This window comes from Dysidea avara, chromosome 6 (genome assembly GCF_963678975.1).
Source record: "Dysidea avara chromosome 6, odDysAvar1.4, whole genome shotgun sequence".
NCBI lineage: Eukaryota > Metazoa > Porifera > Demospongiae > Dictyoceratida > Dysideidae > Dysidea > Dysidea avara.
The window spans coordinates 36,001,323-36,020,953 of NC_089277.1; the positions used below are offsets into that span (position 1 = coordinate 36,001,323).

Here is a 19,631-nt window from a genome sequence, read left to right on the forward strand (position 1 = left end):
AAGAACGGACTTTAGATGTATTCCATACCATACCATACCATACTGTCCTGCAAGTGTGTCTGCAACTAGCTAATAGAACACTTGGTCCACCAGGCCACATTCTTCAATTCCCAGTCCAGGTCATTCTATGATTTCATAGATTTGCAGGAGGCCTGTATGGAAGCTTCAGTGCTTATGTGGCATTATACTACAAAGTGGATAAACATGATTGATTGGTCCCAGTGTGACTTCAGTTAATTACACAAGCCATTCACCATTGCAACAGAGTTGGCTAAAGGTAGCCGCACAAACTGTGTTAAGTCGACAATCCCTCACACTAACAAAGAAACCATACACTTTGAATATTTAACTGTACAGTGTAATATGTGTACGTTGATTATGAATTACGTGTGCAATGTAGCTAGCTATAAGTGTTTATGTCACTTTTGAAAGTACACGTACTATTTAAACATATAATTTGGTAGTGCATCTTGAGCTCTTGCTTGTTGGTCATTAGTACACTGTCATTTGGTGTTCTTTGATGGATGTCTAATCATGTGGCTTGGATGATTTCTTCAAAATTTTGTGTCTTATTAGAAGGTTCTGTCTTTCATCCCTGTGCCATACAGCTTTGGTTTCAGAGCAATCCAACACACACTTTACACCCCCCAAGTGTGGTAGTAGTTGATGGTATGGTAAATTGATATCTAGCATTGGTCATGGGCCTACTAAAAGTCCACAAGTTTTAAGTGCACTGTTAAAAATAAAGAGTAACCACAACTCTGAAGAGTTCCCAGTATAGGGAGGATTTAACACCCCATGGAGAGTAACCAACACTCTGAAGAGAATAACCATTACTCTGAAGAGTAAGTGACACCACCTTCTGAGCATGTGTTACTCCCCAGTTACTCCTTTAGAGTAATGGTTACTCTCCAGGGGTGTTAAATCCTCCCTACACTGGGAACTCCTTGAGAGTTGTGGTTACTCTTCATTTTAACAGTGTGGTAAGCAGTAATTTTATACAATATGACAATTGATACAATAACTCCAAGTTGCCTATTACACTACACACTTGACATAGATTTCAAAACAAAGCTACCTAAGCTGCTTCCCAACACAGAGAATCTGTGAAAAGTCTACAAAAATGAGACGGTGTGGCCATAACATAATTCGCTTACCTCTTGACATACTGGTGGCTTGTTTATTACGAACAACAGCCTTTTGTGGCTGCACACGCATTCCTGCTATTGTGTACAAGGCTAGGTTAACCAATTTGTCAAGTTAAAAGTCGACAAATTGGCAAATAAAGCCATTAGAAATAATATCGCGCTCGTAACTACGGACAGTATCTATGGCGACTAACTAGCGCAAGCGAAACATGGATGTTTTTCGAGCTCGTTACGTCACATTGGGAATTTGTACAGAGACGTCACGTGAATTACTTCCGTTTCCAATCCCGTTGTAAAGTTTAGTATATCTATGGTTACTCACTCAGTCGGTCGAAAATTCCGTCAAATGTAGCAACTTGTTGAAAGCGTTTCGGATCGATCTGAAAGCTTGTTTGGGCTTAGTTTTACCTCACCAATACTGCCTCATCGTCGTCAGGGAAAATTGAGGCTGGTTTTTGGGTAATGTTATCTCGTGGCCCACGCCTACTCCTTTCAGTGTGGTCCCTACTATCATGAACCACGATAGTGGGTTCATAATAGGGATCGCCCATGTTTTTTGCAAAAATCCTAATAGAACGCACACCTAAAAACCACCTTGAAAAGCATCCTTCAACTCAAAACAACCCTCTGGTGGTTCTTTGCAATGAGTATAGGTCCACTAGTAAGTATCAAGTGAAAAGGAAACAGTATGTGTATTTCAGACAAAACTGAAATATGCCCGTTTGTTCATATTATTATTATTCATAATAATATTATTATTATTAATTATTCTTTCACAGGCATAGCGAAGTTTACAAGGAGAATCCTGGGATAAAAAGTAGCAAGGCTTGCTGAATGGATCACTGTGCGTGTCCATGACCTATTTTTGATTTCGTTTTCGGATGGAAACAGCCCAAACCGGGCGAATTTTTTTTTTGGGCCCACTTTGACTTAGAAAATTTTTCACTTTTTGTGAACTTACCGTTTTCATTTGTTTTACGGAGTCACATTTCTCGGTTGAATGGAATGACATAGCCAGTGTATTCCTCACGATATTGTGAACTCTATAGACAGCTACGTGGGTGAACATTTCCTTCCTCAACATGGCACTTCTTCTCGCAACATGTGGCCATGGGATGACTGCATGAGGCCAGACTAGCTGGGAGTGATCGTAAGACCGTGTCACACTGAAATAGTAGCTTGTGAAATTGAATGTAGTCTATGCGGTGTGACAGTTTAAGCTGCAATTGTTGGTTAGTTGCATGCTCTGAAACTACATAAGTAGCTATCTGGCTTACACGTGGATGTCATGGGTTAAGTTTGTGACCCCAGTAGTTGGTTTGTTTGATTGAAATAATATCTAATCATGTCAGTGAAGTGGAATTAGTTAGCAGGGCCGCCAAGAAAATTTAGGGGGCCTGTGGCTAATCAAGAATGTGGGGCCCTATAACTACAGTTAATGTAGCTTTGGGACCCAGGGAAAATTTCCCCAGTTGCCACCCGTCAGTGGTCCTGATAATTAGCATCACTTACTCCGCTAGTATTTGCATCAACTGGGTTATTATTGTTATTGTTACTGAGCAGACAGCACAGCTGATATGCTCAGGAAAAAAAAAAGCAATCATAAAATGAATTTAGCTACGTAGTTACAAAGATTACAGTTATTAGGTTCCATACAATGTTTGCAGTTCCGCTGAAAAAGAGTCAATATTGTTGCTCTCAATGATGGAAGATAGTAAGTTGTTCCAATCCTTAATTGATCTGGAGAAAAAGCTCTGTTGGTATGAATAGGTAGATGAATTTGGTAGAATAAAACGATGTGGGTGATATAGTCTGGTGGATCTTGTCATTGAAATAAAATGAGGAGGAATTGACAGTGAATAATCTTGATGTATAATTTTAAAAAGTGCTTGTAATCTGGATATTTTACGTCTCAGCTGAAGGCTTGGCCAAGAAAGATGCTGTAACATAGCTGTGACTGAACTGAATCGATTGAAATCATTTAGGACCCATCTAGCTGCCCTACGCTGTACTTTCTCTAGCTGTTGAATATTGTTATGGTGGTATGGGTCCCAGATGACTGCAGCGTATTCCATTGACGGTCGTACTATCGTAAGGTAGGCTGTTGCTTTGATGTTAGACGAGCAGCAACTCAGATTGCGTTTCAAGAAGTTTAATGTTCTATTGGCCTTAGCAGCTATATTACTAATATGTGGAGACCATGATAGTTTGTTATCCAATATAACACCAAGGTAGGAGTGTTGGTTTGATGTACCCAAGTTGTGATTGTTTAGCTTGTAGTTGAAAATGATTGGTGATAATGATCTGGTAAACCGCATAATAGTACATTTGGTTACATTGAATCTTAATTGCCACTTAGTTGCCCATTCGTGTAGTTGATCAAGATCATGCTGAAGTTGAATGGTATCCTCCTTGGTGGTGATAATTCTGTAAAGTAAACAGTCATCAGCAAATAACCGTAGTGGCGAATTTACATGTTCTGTTATATCATTAATGTATAGAAGAAACATCAAAGGGCCGAGAACCGTCCCTTGAGGGACTCCTGAGTGAACAGCTATCGAGTCAGAAAAAGTACCGTCCAAAGCTACTTGCTGTGACCTTCTGGTCAGCCAAGTATTGACCCACTGACAGATGTGATCGTTGATACCATAGTGTCTTAATTTAACTAATAGTCTTTGATGTGGGACACTATCAAACGCTTTAGCAAAGTCAAGGAGAATGACATCGGTTTGTTTCTGTTGGTCTAGAGCATGTGACAAGTCTTCTATCAGTGAAATAAGTTGGGTAACACAAGAGTGCTGGGATCTGAAGCCGTGCTGGGTATCAATGAGAATGCTATTTGAGTTTAAATGATTCATTATGGAATGATATATAATATGTTCCATAGTTTTGGAGCATACAGAAGTCAATGATATTGGTCGGTAGTTTGCGGTACTAGTACGGTTTCCTTTCTTGAAAACTGGACATACATTGGCCATGAGCCAATCGGAAGGTTGTATACCTGTGTCTAGTGATTGAGTGAATATAACTTGCAGTATAGGAGATATTTCGTTTGCACAATTCTTCAAGATATATGGATGAATGTTGTCTGGCCCACTGGCTTTGTTGGTATCTAATAGGGATAATTGATGTTGGATACCAGCCACTGAAAATGTAATACTTGGCATAGTAGGCAGAGCATTCACAGGGTTGTTGCAACCATTCATGGAAGGGATATTAGATAAGTTTTCTTTAGTGAAGACTGACTCAAAATAGTTGTTTAATGCATTGGCTTTACTCTTTGTATCTGAGATAGATTCACCATCTACAATTAGGGTGGAGATATTATGGTAGTCCTTACGTTTTGCTCTAATATACTTCCAAAATTGTCTACGATTTCCATTAAATGAGTTGTCAAACATTCTATTAAAATAATTATTGTGTGCTACTTTAATCTTGCTATTTATAGAGTTTTTAATCTTGCGATAGGCATTCCAGTCATTACTAGATTTGGTTCTTTTAGCTATGTTGTATAATTGTTTACGTCTCTTCATATCCCTCTTTATTTCTCTGTTTATCCATGGTAATTTGGAGTTGGAACGTATAGTTTTGTATGGCACGTGCTTTGCAACACTGTCATTGATTACACCTTTTAGATCAGTCCAGTTTTGTTCGACGGTTTTACAGTAAGGATCATTCCCAAGAAAATGAGTTTGAAATTCAAGTAGGTCTCTTTTAATATTCTCAAGATTAGCTCGGTGGTATAAAGCAACTTTGTGTTCAGATTTAGTATTAATATTTGTGTTATCTATATTATGATGGAAGACAACGGCCTCATGATCCGACATTCCTGGTGCAGTAGTTAAGTCCAAAATGGTAGATGAGGTAGAAAGTACAAGATCAAGTATGTTGTTGTTTCTAGTCGGAGTATTGACAAATTGATTAAGGCCAATATCATTAATTTGATCAAGAAATACATTATTTAGTTCTACTCCATAGCTAGGATTAGAGGTAACTGGGTTAATGGGAACAGACACTTTTGCTATAGCTATGTGAGAAACTGTGATAAAATCAAAACTAATGACTGCCTGCCAACCTGCATAATTGGAAGTCTTTAAAATAGAAGTCTATTGCAAGGTGTAGTAGCAATGGGAAGGGATGGTGCTCATCAAAATAGCCTTACAAGATACTCTAATAGAGCAGCCATTTTACTCTGATATATCAGTCCGAATTTTTTTGTCAAACTGCCAGATCACTACTAGAGGAATGAAAACTTTATGAAACGTAATATTAATTTGGTATGGCCTAATTGTGGTCACCTACCTATTTTGATTAAGGAAGGGCACAATGGTGGATTCAACACTGCCTTCATTGACCTGTTATTGGTGTTGAAAAGAAGAGTTGCATATAGTAACATTAGCAATGTGGAAAGGGATTTGTCCGCTTGCTGCTCACTCCTCTGATAAAATTTGTATATTATCAAAAGTGAAGCTTGTGGTGGTTATAGACAAAAGTTCTACATTATATACTCGTTTGTGAAGTAAAATTTATTGCCTGGTAATTTTGTCCAACTAGTTCATACAAATGTTTTTGAATTTACCATTTTTAATAATTATAGGTCCACCCGATCATATCAACTGTTGAAAATACCCTATGTCGGCTTTGTTTGTATCAGGTTGAAAAATGTAGTGAACAAGCAGCAGATACAGCTGTACAAGTTTCTGTAGAGGTATGTACATACTTGAACATCATACAGTGGTCTCATAATATCCTAAACACATACACTGTATGTTTACGTATACAGAATTTTGGTTTCACACTATTCCATTTAGATCACAAATGATTATTGTTGAAGAAAACGTTTCTTCCAGTTTATCATATCAAATTGGTTTGAGAATAATAGCTAATATTGATAGTTCAACATAACAAAAAGTTCTATCGTTGCATTTTGAATTATTGTACTGGCAATTTCACCAACATGCATTGGCACTACTACTGAATTGCTGTATATGTGCCCCCAAGTTTTGCCTTAGGCCTTACCAACTTAATTAGCTATTTCACAGGCCTGACCGACCCATATTTTGTGTAGATTAAAATACAGTATATATTTCTTGCCTATGTAATACTCTGAAGAAGTCTGACCAGTTAGTGAACCAGTGATTCTGTACCCCACAACATGGTGGCTAACTAGTCTAGACAAGTACACTATAGTTTCTGGAATCTGGACTCCACTCTAGCAATATATGCTTCCAAAGCTACTTTCATGCAAGGCTACTAAATTTGAGAAAATCTGGCAGCAAATTCTTGCTGCCTGGACAATTTAAAAAGTAAGAAAATCAGTATGTGGTTACAGCTTTATCCTGTGAAGTTACAATGTTTGAACACTTTTATTCCATACATGATGTCTAAAAATCTCAAGCATTTTGCATGAATATATGGGATTCTTGCAGATATTAATCAGTGCATGAATATTGCTAGACAAAATTCTCCATTAAACATGCCAATACATGAATTAACTGTGTACCTATTAAATGCATACATTAATAAGTTTTGTGTAGCATTTTATAATGTGCACTATAGCAGTATAGCAGTAGTTGTAAACATCACTACTATAGTCAAGTATGTACACAGAGACCTTCTATTGCCTCAAACTTCCATTGATTGAACAATAGTCCCTCAAAGAAGTTGGCCAAGGCTGAAACTTAAAAGGAAGGACACCACCAGGAGTTGAGCCTGTGGCTTAATTTGGCGCAAAATGGGAAAACTCACCATGTTCATATATGGTAAGGATTAACAGACCAAGAGCTCTTTCTTGATTTTATGGGTGATGATGCATGGTCATTCTTAGTTGATGCAGTGATTTGTCTTATTCCATTATATAAAGTAGGGTGTGCAAAATTCTTTAATGCACACTTCATTTTTCTTTTTATGCATACACAGATGTGCATATAAGCATTGCATGACTTTCCCTCTATGTGGACATGACAAGTATGCAAATACAGCAAAAACACCAAGTGGCTTCCTTCAATATAGTCGAGTGAGTAATGTAAGTCTCAAACTCAGCTAAGATGACCTTCATGATCCTATCAATAAGACCACCTCATTACAGTGACCATGTCAAGGAAGTCCCAAACATAGCTAAGGTGTACTTCATGATCTCATTAATAGGACCACCTCATTATAGTGACCATTTCAAGTAGGTCCCAAACATAGCCACAGTGTACTTCATGGCCTCATTAATAAAGCCACCTCATTATAGTGACCATGTTAAGTAGGTCCCAAAACATAGCTAAGGCATACTTTATGACCTCATAAATAAGTAATTATTGACACCATTCCAAAAGTGGCCACATTGTATACTACACGGATTTCAGGACTCTGTAATTCTGGAAGTAAAATTAAATTTTCAAAATACCTGCAGATGCATCATTTAAAGTAGTAACCACCAAACCATTCAGTCGTGCGATTAAACTTCCCATCTACACCACTGAGACCAGTCACCTCTCTGCTGCTGTAATAGGTTATAGCGTGACAGATACTTGCATAGTCATATTCCTGGCTCAGTGTTGCCACATATATGTAACAATACACATTGGCAAACATGCCACACACTTTGTTTAAGTATACCCATGTAAATGTTTCTGGCAAGTGGAATGCACTGAATTTCACAACTCAGATTCCACAGCATTCATGGCATCATTCTTATGGCAAAATATGTGTGTATCTTGAGTACTAATTTTACCATCCAAATACCAAAGTACTATTACTTTTTAAATCAGATATTTCAACCACTGATCCCACTTCATACATGCATGCATATTTAAAGGATTTGTATATGTGTAGCATGGGTGTGAGGTTTAGCAGGGCTACATTCTTGGAAAGACTTTTACAAGATCTGGTAGTGAGCTTTGAGGCTTAAAAGGCTTCTACTGTACAGATTGAAAGGCCTAATTTTGGCCAATTGCTGCTCTGGTATCTTACTATGCTGTGCACTTTACACTAAATGTAATTCCATCATACGTACAGTAAACCTGACATTCATCAAGATAGGATTTGCAGCATGACGTAAATCATCGTAATTGCTAAGCAACCGTAGCTGTCGGCCATGTTTTGGGACAGCATTGTGGCTGAAAAGAGCTTTATCAGGATTTGGTACAGGCTGTAATGAAGCGAATCAGTGTTGAATTGTGTTGTAAATACCACCCAGCTCATTAAAAAAGGCGAAGTGGTGAGTAATGTATCGAAATTTAATTAGCCACCTATTTTACAAAGCCAATGATAAGATCTTGATATTTCTTGCTTCCCGGTGCCACTATACCCAGCACTTAGTGAATAAATCTCGTTACCTTCATTCTGACCCAATATGTGCCATAGAAAGTTGTCCCGAAACATGTCCACCTAGCAACCGTTGCTTCACACATGCAAGTCCTCTATTACATGGCTGATGCAACAAACAGTGTCAAACTATAGCAGTACTCTGGATTACAGAGGTGTCTGATTAGAGCAGTTTCACTGTAGCACGGTTATGTAGAGGTGTCCAATTAGAGCACAAACTGCTCTAATTGGACACCCCCGAATCCAGAATACCAACTACTGAGTAGCTGGATACAATGACTGACATCCACTAAACTGAGACACTCAATCGTGGAGTCTCAAAGCAGTTTTAACTGTCACACCATGTACATCAGCTTCACAGTGCTCACTACCTTACGAGTAGTAGCCTTCATTCCCAGCTTTAGTCATTCAGGCTTCAATCGATCTTGTCACAGTCGTCATGGTTGCCAGTGTGAAAACATGTCTTGTTGAGGAGGGAAATGTTCACCTACGTAGTTGTCTGTAGAGTTCAAAACATCGCTTGAGGAATAGATTTTGATGTGCCATTCCGTGCCATATTCAACCCGAGATTCAATCTGGTCCGAGATCTGGTCAAACCAACCTGCCTTTCCGTAAAACAAACAAAAACGGTAAGTTCACAAAATGTGAAAAATTTTCCAAGTCAAAGTGGGCCCAAAAAAAAATTCGCCCAAACCGGGCAGTTTCTTCTTGCCAAAACGCCATTACGCTCGAGAAGCCATACAAGATCGCGCTCAGAGTTAAGTTTTTTGGTGTGCGCTACTTGTGGCTAATAGAATCCGTCTTTATTAAACTCAGTATAGGCCAGGAAGCTTAATCTGGGCTGATGACTTTGTTGCAAGGTGGTTTTTTCGCTCCGTGATTATTGTACGTGGGCGGGTTATCCAAATTAAATACTCTAATAGAGCAGTCATGTAAATACTCTAGTAATGCAGTCAAGTGTATACCAACAATCCTTGCACTGAATTTGACAGCTATTAAAGGCACCAGTAATGTAAATTGTAGCTCATATTGGGAGACTCTCAGTCTGTATGCACATTGCAATTTGATCAGTTTCATGTTTGTACTGAAACGTTGACGGTGTTACTATGCAGAATGCAAAATTATAGTATTCACAACAGTCTTCATTATCGATCAAAGAAATCCATGTTAATTTGTACACGTGATATTGTAGTCAATAGTGTGAGAAGATATTGCTGAGGAGATGATATGTTCCAACAACTTACAGCAAATACTAGTCAATGATATAGGTCTATAGTTCGATGGATTAGTACAGGGGCCTTTCTTGTATACTAGTGTTACATATGCCCTCTTCCAGTCTGAAGGGAGTTCACCCTGATGAATAATGCAGTCAAGTGTATAACAACAATCCTTGTACTGAATTTGACAGCTATTAAAGGCACCAGTAATGTAAATTGTAGCTCATATTAGGAGACTCTCAGTCTGTATGCACATTGCAATTTGATCAGTTTCATGTGTGTACTGAAATGTTGACGGTGTTACTATGCAGAATGCAAAATTACACTATTCACCACAGTCTTCTTCATAATCCATTACTGGATTAACAAAAGTACACAAACTACCCATGATGAATAAAAAATTTAAAATTTTGAAATGGGAATAGGGATCGCTGAAAAAAGCCACAAAACAAGAAGGGATCACTGGGGTGGTAATGTAAACCACAAATCCCTATTTTGACTCACTTCAAAACAACAGAGCATGTAACTAAAGATTTATGACAGAGAGTCAAAATAGGGATTTGTGGTTTACATTACCACCCCAGTGATCCCTTCTTGTTTTGTGGCTTTTTTCAGCGATCCCTATTCCCATTTTAAAATTTTCAATTTTTGATTCATCTAGTACAGTTACTATCGTACTGTATGATTTTATCAGTTGGTCACTTAATAAGACCAGAGGCGTGCGTTATTTGTCACGTGCAAGTGGTTTATCACGAGTTTATCACCAGTCTATGGTGCAATTCTGATGTACACTTTTGCGACGTGATTCTCGATTTACTTGGAATTAAAGATGCAGGCAACTGTGGCAGTCGTTTCCGTGACACTTGTACTGTTAGCGAGCAGTAGTAATGGACAGATAACGTGTGATACCGGAGTGGGTCAGTACGCGTTGTGTCAGTGCGAGATGAGCGATGGGAGTGGCACCATTGATCTTTCTCCGTACGCTAATGCCAATGGAAATCCTTCGTAAGTGATGTCTATTGAGTGGTTCGATTGTGTTTGATTTGTGCATGGAAGTTTTCGCAGCAATTGAGGGGTGTATCTGTAAGCATGACGTCACTGCGTTTTAATGGCTTCATTAATTTTATCATGTGACTTTCAGGGTTTTTACCGCTGTAAACAAATTTTGATGTCAGTTCGGTGTTTTAACTTCAACATGTTTTTGGCGAGTCTTTGTGCTGTAGCTTTTGCCAAGACAATTGAATTATCCATTTTTGTCAAAATAGCTACATGCGGGTACACAAAAGGCATATAGCTATATAGCCTGTTAACATGGTCCCCACACAAAGCACATACACATGAGAATAAATTTACAATTACCAGCGGCGGATCTAGAAATTTTCAGAGGGGGTTCCACTCAACTTCAGCCTAGCTGTAAGTCGAAGACCAAACAAAAAAGAAAGAAAGAAAGAAAGGTTACTACTACCTGCTGATGAACACCATTGTGGCGAAAAAGATGAGGTTTCGCCAGTAGAAAAAAGTCGTAATATAATACACTACGTATAACTCTTCGTGATTTTATCATAGATATTTGAGTACAAAAACTATGATTTTATCACCCATGGCCACACGACGAGTCGTAAATAAATTAGGGGCGCACGTTATTTTCAGAGGGGGTTTCAGCGAAACCATTGCAACCCCCACCACTGATTACAGTGACACAATGCAATAAACTTGCTGCATAATAGTTGATACAATTCTCCACAGGTTTATTTATTGTAGGTCCCTATAGTAGACATACGTATGTAGTCTATAGTAGTAGTAGTAGTCTAGTAGTCTTCGATAAATCCACTCACTCTGACTGTACACTGCTTGAAGGTTCTTAGTTTACTAATTTGTTAAGATGCCTTACTGTAGTTATACTGATAGTAAAGTGTCAGTAAACTTAAGTATATGGAACATAATTATTTTACTAAGTTTTAAACTCTCAGTAAAACATCAGTGAATGCGGGTTTACTGAAAAACTACTAAAATAACAAACAATTAACTGTTCCATATACTGGGGATATACCACTCTAGTAAACTAAGATACTTCAAGCAGTGGTAGCAGCTAGTCGTAGTGGTTGAACTTATGGATTTGTTGTAGCTATATGCGTGAAAGCAAAGCTGAAACCATTAGCTAATACACAATTGACATCTTTGTATTAGAGGAAAGCTAAATCCATGATGCCTGCATTGTACGCATTTGTATACCAAAATGCCCAATTGTGAAAATATCAAATCCATAATTTTATTAGACATTGTGTTTGTCTATAAGGCTACTGTCAGTCAGTCAGTTAGTTTAGTAGAAGCTTCGTTGAAACATGTAGACTTCCTTGAAGGCATTCTGTGTTTGATTTTTACCCAACAAATAATGCCAATTAAGGCACCATGAAGACTATGAATTTCAGTGACTGTAAATCTCGAGGAGTAGGTAACGAGCCAAAATTGTTTACAAACTTCCAAAGATAGAAAGACATAATTCATCTTTAAAGACACATTTAGTGAATCTTCCTCTGTAAAGTTCAGTAATTCCAAAATTTCTCCATAAAACTCCTGTTACATCCATTCGATTGTCAACCTTCACCTTTCAAATGTACCGAATTTCAGACTTTTTCTGAGGTGGCCTACAAAATTTCAGGTCATTGCCTACAGTACCCCTTGGTAAATCTATATATTATAAGGCTATAGGCTTCTGTGTTACAATTAAGTGGTTATGGAATATATATTGTTATACTTATGACACAGGCTTGAAGCTACTTCTTCAAATGGCTATAGTTATCACGTTAATCTTTGTTTCGCTGTAACAGTAGGAGGATCATGTGCTGCAACTCAAACATCAGCAGTGAGTAATCATTGTGTGTGTGTGTGTGTGTGTGTGTGTGTGTGTGTGTGTGTGTGTGTGTGTGTGTGTGTGTGTGTGTGTGTGTGTGTGTGTGTGTGTGTGTGTGTGTGTGTGTGTGTGTTTCTTATCACCATGTCAGTCAGCACCTCCACGAGGCAATGGCTTTTATCCGGCTAAGCTGATGACAATAATGAGGTTGTGCCAAGTCCAGGATGCCGCCTGATGGTATCACTTGGTACACACCAACCTGGTGCCCCTGTGGAGGTTTTGCAAGGGATACTGAAGTCTGCACTTAGGACAGGCACAGCTTGGTGGACATTGCCTTAGTGCCAGGGCATGTGCTGCTGCTATAGTTCAACAGTTCCTCTGGTTTCCGTGCAGCTGCATCATGACCATTGCCAGTAAACTAGGTGTGCACTGATGGCATGCCCCACAATTGCTGTATTCTCATGCACACAAGCATAGATGGTGCTTAAAGTGTTATATGGTACTTTTTTTAGACTATGATTTGGCTCATTTACAGGTTTACTAAATCACTTAGTCACCTGACATGTATATTCACTTAGTCACCCGCCCTCGAACAATTTTGTATATGTTACACAAAAGGCACACTGCAGTACTGCAATACTCTTCTTCTCCGTGTTCTGCAAATAATTCTGGACAAAAAGTAGACTAAGCAGTATATCTACTGTAGCTCCAGCCGTTACTCTGGTTACTGGTCGAATAATTATTTTGAGGGCACAAATAAGGACTTCAGGAAGAAACTGTTCTGCTGTTCTGCATTGCTCTTTCACCCCACAATCATGTTCTGGCTATAAAGGTACATACTTTAAACCGTAATCTAAATAAGTTAGACACCACAACCAATGGGAACTAAGTGATTTAGTAACCCCTCAGGCCCTTAGTAGCACCCTCACAGCACTTGGAATGCTACAGCCTCGGGCCATCGGGGTTAGTAAATCGCTTAGTTCCCTTGGTCTTGGTGTCTAACTATTATTTAGTTGTCTTCTAAGGAGCATTCATCTTGAATACTCAGTTCTTAGCTATCAGATCATTAGTAAGATTCTACACAATATTTTTCTAGTGGTAGAACTATATCACAAAATAAGTTTTATAGTGATATTACAAAACTGTTTATCTGTAAACACCTTCCCACTTTTCATAGCTATACTGCATCTACCACAGAACTGTTCCTTATTAGCCATTAAGAATCCTCGCTACTTCATGACTAATACACTCTTCATCATTTTGATCCTCCCACACAAAGTACCATATGTGTGACCCGCTGAATGAAAACCAGACTTGTTTGCATAATTCAAATACATTGGATAAAAAACATGCACTATGTAGATAATTTTATGCACGTTTTAATTGCTTTAGCAAAGAGTGGAGGAAGACAAGAATGATATACTAATGGACTCATTTTTCATGGATGATATATAAGAATATCTTTGTTTCGTCCCTGTACCATGAAGTTAAATGCATTGCATTAAAACGTAATTTTATTGTCGCCATTTCTCAGCTTGAACAGCCTTCTTGTTTGATAGCAAGGGTAAATTTAGGCCAAAACTATACCTTGATGAATGCCCCTGTTCATGGTGAATAGAATGCCACGTACTTGAGATTTATGATCAATTAAATGAGCACCTGTATTTTTTCTGTATAAGCACTGTACAAATCGATTGCTTTGCTATTCTTGTTGTCTATCGCTATAATAAAGCTATTACCAGAACACATCTTGAATAATTATAATATCAGCTACAAATCCAGGTTATTAGAACTTCATCTTCTACCATTCATGTATATCATCGAGATTCAGGATGTTTTGTTTGCGATCAAGTCACTTAAGTCACCCACAAGAAACTTTGACATTAATAGGTACATTACATTTACTCAGGGTCACACCAGATCCTCTACACATAATAAACTCAAACATCGTCTCCATAGTACAAACTTAAATAGAAACTCTTATTTCCATCGCCTTCCTCATTTGTGGAATGCTCTTCCTGTAATCAATACCAATTTATCAATTGCAACCATCAAGGCTAAACTAAAGAAATTTATGTGGAATCATTTTGTAACTCATTTTGACGATGACAATCACTGTACCTACCATTATCTATATCCGTGCAGCAAATGTCACGATCTCTCGCCACCATCAAACTTTCAAACACTATAGCTAAGTTATAATTAGTTAAAGTAATTATAATGTATGTATAACTTGTGTTTTAGGCTGCAAGCACCAGTTGCTTGCAGACCTTTGGCATACTTGCCATAAAGTAATAATAAATAAATAAATAAAAAAAATAAAAAAATGAAGTCTGAAAAAATGCAAAGTTGGGTTTTCGCTTATTGGGTCACATATAACAAAAGAAAGTGAACTACAGCATGTATATATATATATGTGCGTGTGTGTGTGTATGTATGTATGTATGTATGTATGTATGTATGTATGTATGTATGTATGTATGTATGTATGTATGTATGTATGTATGTATGTATGTATGTATGTATGTATGTATGCATGCATGTATGTATGTATGTATGTATGTATGTATGTATTTATGTACGTACATAAATACATACAGGAATGTACTAATTTAGTACAGATGTACGTATGTATGTATGGATGTACGTATGTATGGATGTATGTATGTGTGGATGTATGTATGTATGTATGTATGTATGTATGTATGTATGTATGTATGTATGTATGTATGTATGTATGTATGTATGTATGTATGTATTTATGTATGTATGTATGGATGTATGTATGTATGTAAGTACGTATGTATGTATGTATGTATGTATGTATGTATGTATGTATGTATGTATGTATGTATGTATGTATGTATGTACGTACGTACGTACGTACGTACGTATGTATGTATTTATGTATGTATGTATGTATGTATGTATGTATGTACGACGTACGTACATATGTATGTATGTATGTATGTATTATTATTTGTTATTTGTTTTTACTGTGCAGAAATCACAAATGATTATAATGCACAGATATAATTACTTAAGTTGTTACAAAAATTATCCAGGGAAGGGGAATTAATTATGTAGGGGGGAAGGGGGTTCCAAAGTTTAATTGCAGAGGGGGAAAAGGAAAATTTATACGAGTCAATGTTTGTCGTCAGTTGCCTGTAGTATCCTTTTCTTAATCGCGAATCATTAGGGGTAAAGTACTCTTTGTATGTATGTATGTATGTATGTATGTATGTATGTATGTATGTATGTATGTATGTATGTAAGTACGTACGTATGTATGTATGTATGTATGTATGTATGTATGTATGTATGTATGTATGTATGTATGTATGTATTTATGTATTTATGTATGTATGTATGTATGTATGTATGTATGTATGTATTTATGTATTTATGTATGTATGTATGTATGTATGTATGTATGTATGTATGTATTTATGTATTTATGTATGTATGTATGTATGTATGTATGTATGTACGACGTACGTACATATGTATGTATGTATGTATGTATGTATGTATGTATGTATGTATGTATGTATGTATGTATGTATGTATGTATGTATGTATGTATGTATGTATGTATGTATGTATGTATGTACTTATGTATAGAGGTGTACCGATAATCGGATCGGCTATAATATCGGCTATCAATATGGCAATTTTTACCAATATCGGTATCGGTACAGAAAAACAGGAGGACCGATATCGCTACCGATATTTATACACTAACAATAGTTTGTACATAAATAGATTGTGCATTGGTTTTCTACATTATTCATGTGGCTCTTTAGTGCCAGTGGCTTATTGTTCACTCTGAAACAAGCGCTATGCTATGAGAAGCCATATAAATACACGCGATTCTACTGTCTGTTGCTGGAAAGCTTATCACAGACACAGTCTTTATAAATGAAGCAGTTATAGAGTAGCTACCTTGTAATAAAAAGAAGGGTCACAGTATAACCCAGGAAATTTGCTGTACCAGCTTTCTCACAAACCATTAGAATGTAAAAATATCTGTATAAGGCTTCATGGGAGTATACATAAAAATGTTTGTGGGTGCCTAATTGTCTGGATTGCACAATAGAAACCCAAGCTGTATACCACCACAGGCAGAGTATAGCAATGAATACATGCACATGTTGTTGTAGGGTAGGTAAATGTACACTTTTAACTATAATGCAAATATCAGATCGACTATCGGTTATCGGCCTCGCCAAAAACCCATATCGGTACACCTCTACTTATGTATGTATGTATGTATGTATTTATGTATGTACGTATGTATGTATGTATATATGTACGTATGTATGTACGTACGTATGTATGTATGTACGTACGTACGTACGTATGTATGTATGTATGTACGTATGTATGTACGTATGTATGTATGTACGTATGTATGTATGTACATATGTATGGATGTATGCATGTATGTATGTATGTATGTATGTATGTATGTATGTATGTATGTATGTATGTATGAATGTACGAATGTACTTATGTATGTATGTATGTATGTATTTATGTACGTATGTATGTATGTATGTATGTATGTATGTATGTATGTACGTATGTATGTATGTATGTATGTACGTATGTATGTATGTATGTACGTACATACGTACGTACATAATACATACATACATACATACAGGAATATACTAATTTAGTACAGCCACAAATGCAAAACAGAAAAAATAGCTTTTATGCTTCCATCAAGGGCTTGTCGCATACTCTACATGATTAACAGGTCCACTGCAAAATTCTACAATTCAAAGAAGGAACCATGGAGCTACATACGCACGTGTCAGAATCACTTTTAATTTTTTTCTGTTACACTGGTATGGAATACTGGCTATCTTGGCCAAATAACACATTACCACATGTCTTAATACTTAATAGTTATGGATATGTGCAGACACTAATGCATTAATGTTTACATTTGTACACAACACTGGCATGTTGTATTTCCAAATCAATGAAAATGCTTGGTTTGTATGCAACAGGGTTGTCAGTCACGTGATAATGATGGTAATGAGTGGTCAATGGGTGATTTCAACAGTGCACAATTCAGTACTGATGGCTCCGGTAGTGTGACACTGCAGTTTAGTAATGGACAGGATGCCAGGTAATATGTATGGCCTAATACGGTATTGTATATCTTGGCATATGTGTTGTATAGTATTATTGTTAGTCTAGTTGCAAACTCATGTGACCAAAGTTTAGGAAAGCATCAAGATTCATACATTTTAAAGATTTCAATCCAGCATATGTAGCTTGGGTACGCCATAAGCTACAAGCATAAAATTTTCTCCATGAATCCAGCCAACCATATAGTGCTTTGCTCACTTTAGTTTATGTTGTATCTAGCTCCTAGTATTATAATAAGTATTAATAAGTGTAGTAATAAGTTTGAGTAACATTTTCACAACTGTATTAAAACACACACAACCATGGGTGGTGGGTAAAGCAGAAATGGTAGGGTAGGTCTCCATCCTTAATTATAGGGCTCTCAAGACCCACTCAAAATACAAAAGTCATTGAGATAACTGTCTATGTGTGTCCATGCCTATAGCCTTACTGGTGACACTCCAGGGTGTAAGAGCATTTCCAGTGATTAACAGACATCTCTGGCTAGAAATCACACTGTGAAAATCAGCCTGAGCAAACTTAGTGGCATGGCTGTTGTGTAAACGCATGTGTAATGTATTGGTGTACCTATCCATTCTTGGTGTTGACAACAGTCAACTTCAGTCATGTATGCAAGCATCAACACATTTTTTGAATTAAAGCTTTTGTATATCTATTAATAGGCAGATGGATATACAATTGATCTGTGATGAAACCAAACAGATTGACCAACAAGTCTTTGAGTATGATCGTGAAGAGAATCCAGGATATTATCATTATGTAAGGACTAAGTACACGCACACACACACAGACATACCAAGAGTTCGTAATATCATTTGCGTGGGGGAGAATATTTTATTGCTAGTATAGCCTGTACAAATGTAATGGCATTCTGTCATCCAAAATGTACATCGTAGTTGAGTATTTGTACAAATCGATAGATAACCATACCAAAACAGCCTAGCTGTGAGAGTTGGTGCAGCCTTTAAAATAGCCAGGGTTAAAAATATATCAACCCCTCAGTTATCTGACTCTCATTTATCCATGCCTTCGTTTATCCGAAATTGGAAAAAATGTTCTGTTATTGTATTTGAGTTCAAAGTGTATGTTCTATTAGACTATTTCAATATATAAATGTATGGACTTCAGATATCCAAACCAGAAATTCATTTAATATCTAAACACGTACCATTGCCTGAGACCATTGGGGTTTGGATGATTGATTTTCAACATACTCCTATTAACAATTTAACCCATTAGGTGTGACAACAAATTTACATTCTTGCAAAATTGTACGCTACTTGTAATCAAGACACATGGTAGTGTGTCATGCGGCCAAGAAAGTCAGCGACCACACCGTGAATATATATATACAGGAAGAAAGAAAACACCTTTTTCATGCATGCATAGCTTCATGGCCCCTTCTCCAAAACATACCATTTTTTCATTATAGCTGTCCCCAAAGTAGGGTACACCACACAGCAAATTTGATTAAATTCGCAACAGCCATTTGTGAGATATGGGCGTTCAAAGTTTCGTTTTAATTTCTTCATTTTTTCTTCTTATGCTGTACAACGGGGGCTACGGGGGCTTCGATTTCTTTTCACACATTTTGCAAAAATTGCTATAAAATACAAACATGTAGCTTAATTACCTCGATCTTTGGCACAAATGAAGAGTGTGTAATAGTGGATTCATGTACCAAGTTTGTTGTGAATCTGAGTAATATTCAAGGAGTTATGAGAATTTATTCACATAAAAAAAGATCAAACTTCTGTCACGGCTACAGGGTAAACCAAGTATAGAAATAACTTGAAAATTGGTGTGTAGATAGGCTGATCATCGTAGCAGTGCCTTTTGATAGTTTGAATAGCAATAGAGTTACAGCAACAAAGTTATAAAGCAAAAACTAAGCAAGTGTAAAATCACGGGATCAAGATACTCTAATAGAGCAGT

The 19,631-nt window shown here is 37.1% G+C and overlaps 1 protein-coding gene across 1 annotated transcript in view; it reads left to right on the forward strand.

Annotated features, from left to right (window-relative positions):
* The first annotated feature begins 10,398 nt into the window (after positions 1 to 10,398).
* The window catches only part of LOC136258205 (uncharacterized), a 23,005-nt gene continuing 13,772 nt past the window's right edge, over positions 10,399 to 19,631 (forward strand). Inside the window, exons 1-4 of the mRNA XM_066051535.1 lie at positions 10,399 to 10,684; positions 12,446 to 12,542; positions 17,552 to 17,673; positions 18,359 to 18,455. Coding sequence (XP_065907607.1) covers positions 10,509 to 10,684; positions 12,446 to 12,542; positions 17,552 to 17,673; positions 18,359 to 18,455 — 492 coding nt within the window. The 5' untranslated portion in view covers positions 10,399 to 10,508. The remainder of the gene's footprint in view (positions 10,685 to 12,445; positions 12,543 to 17,551; positions 17,674 to 18,358; positions 18,456 to 19,631) is intronic.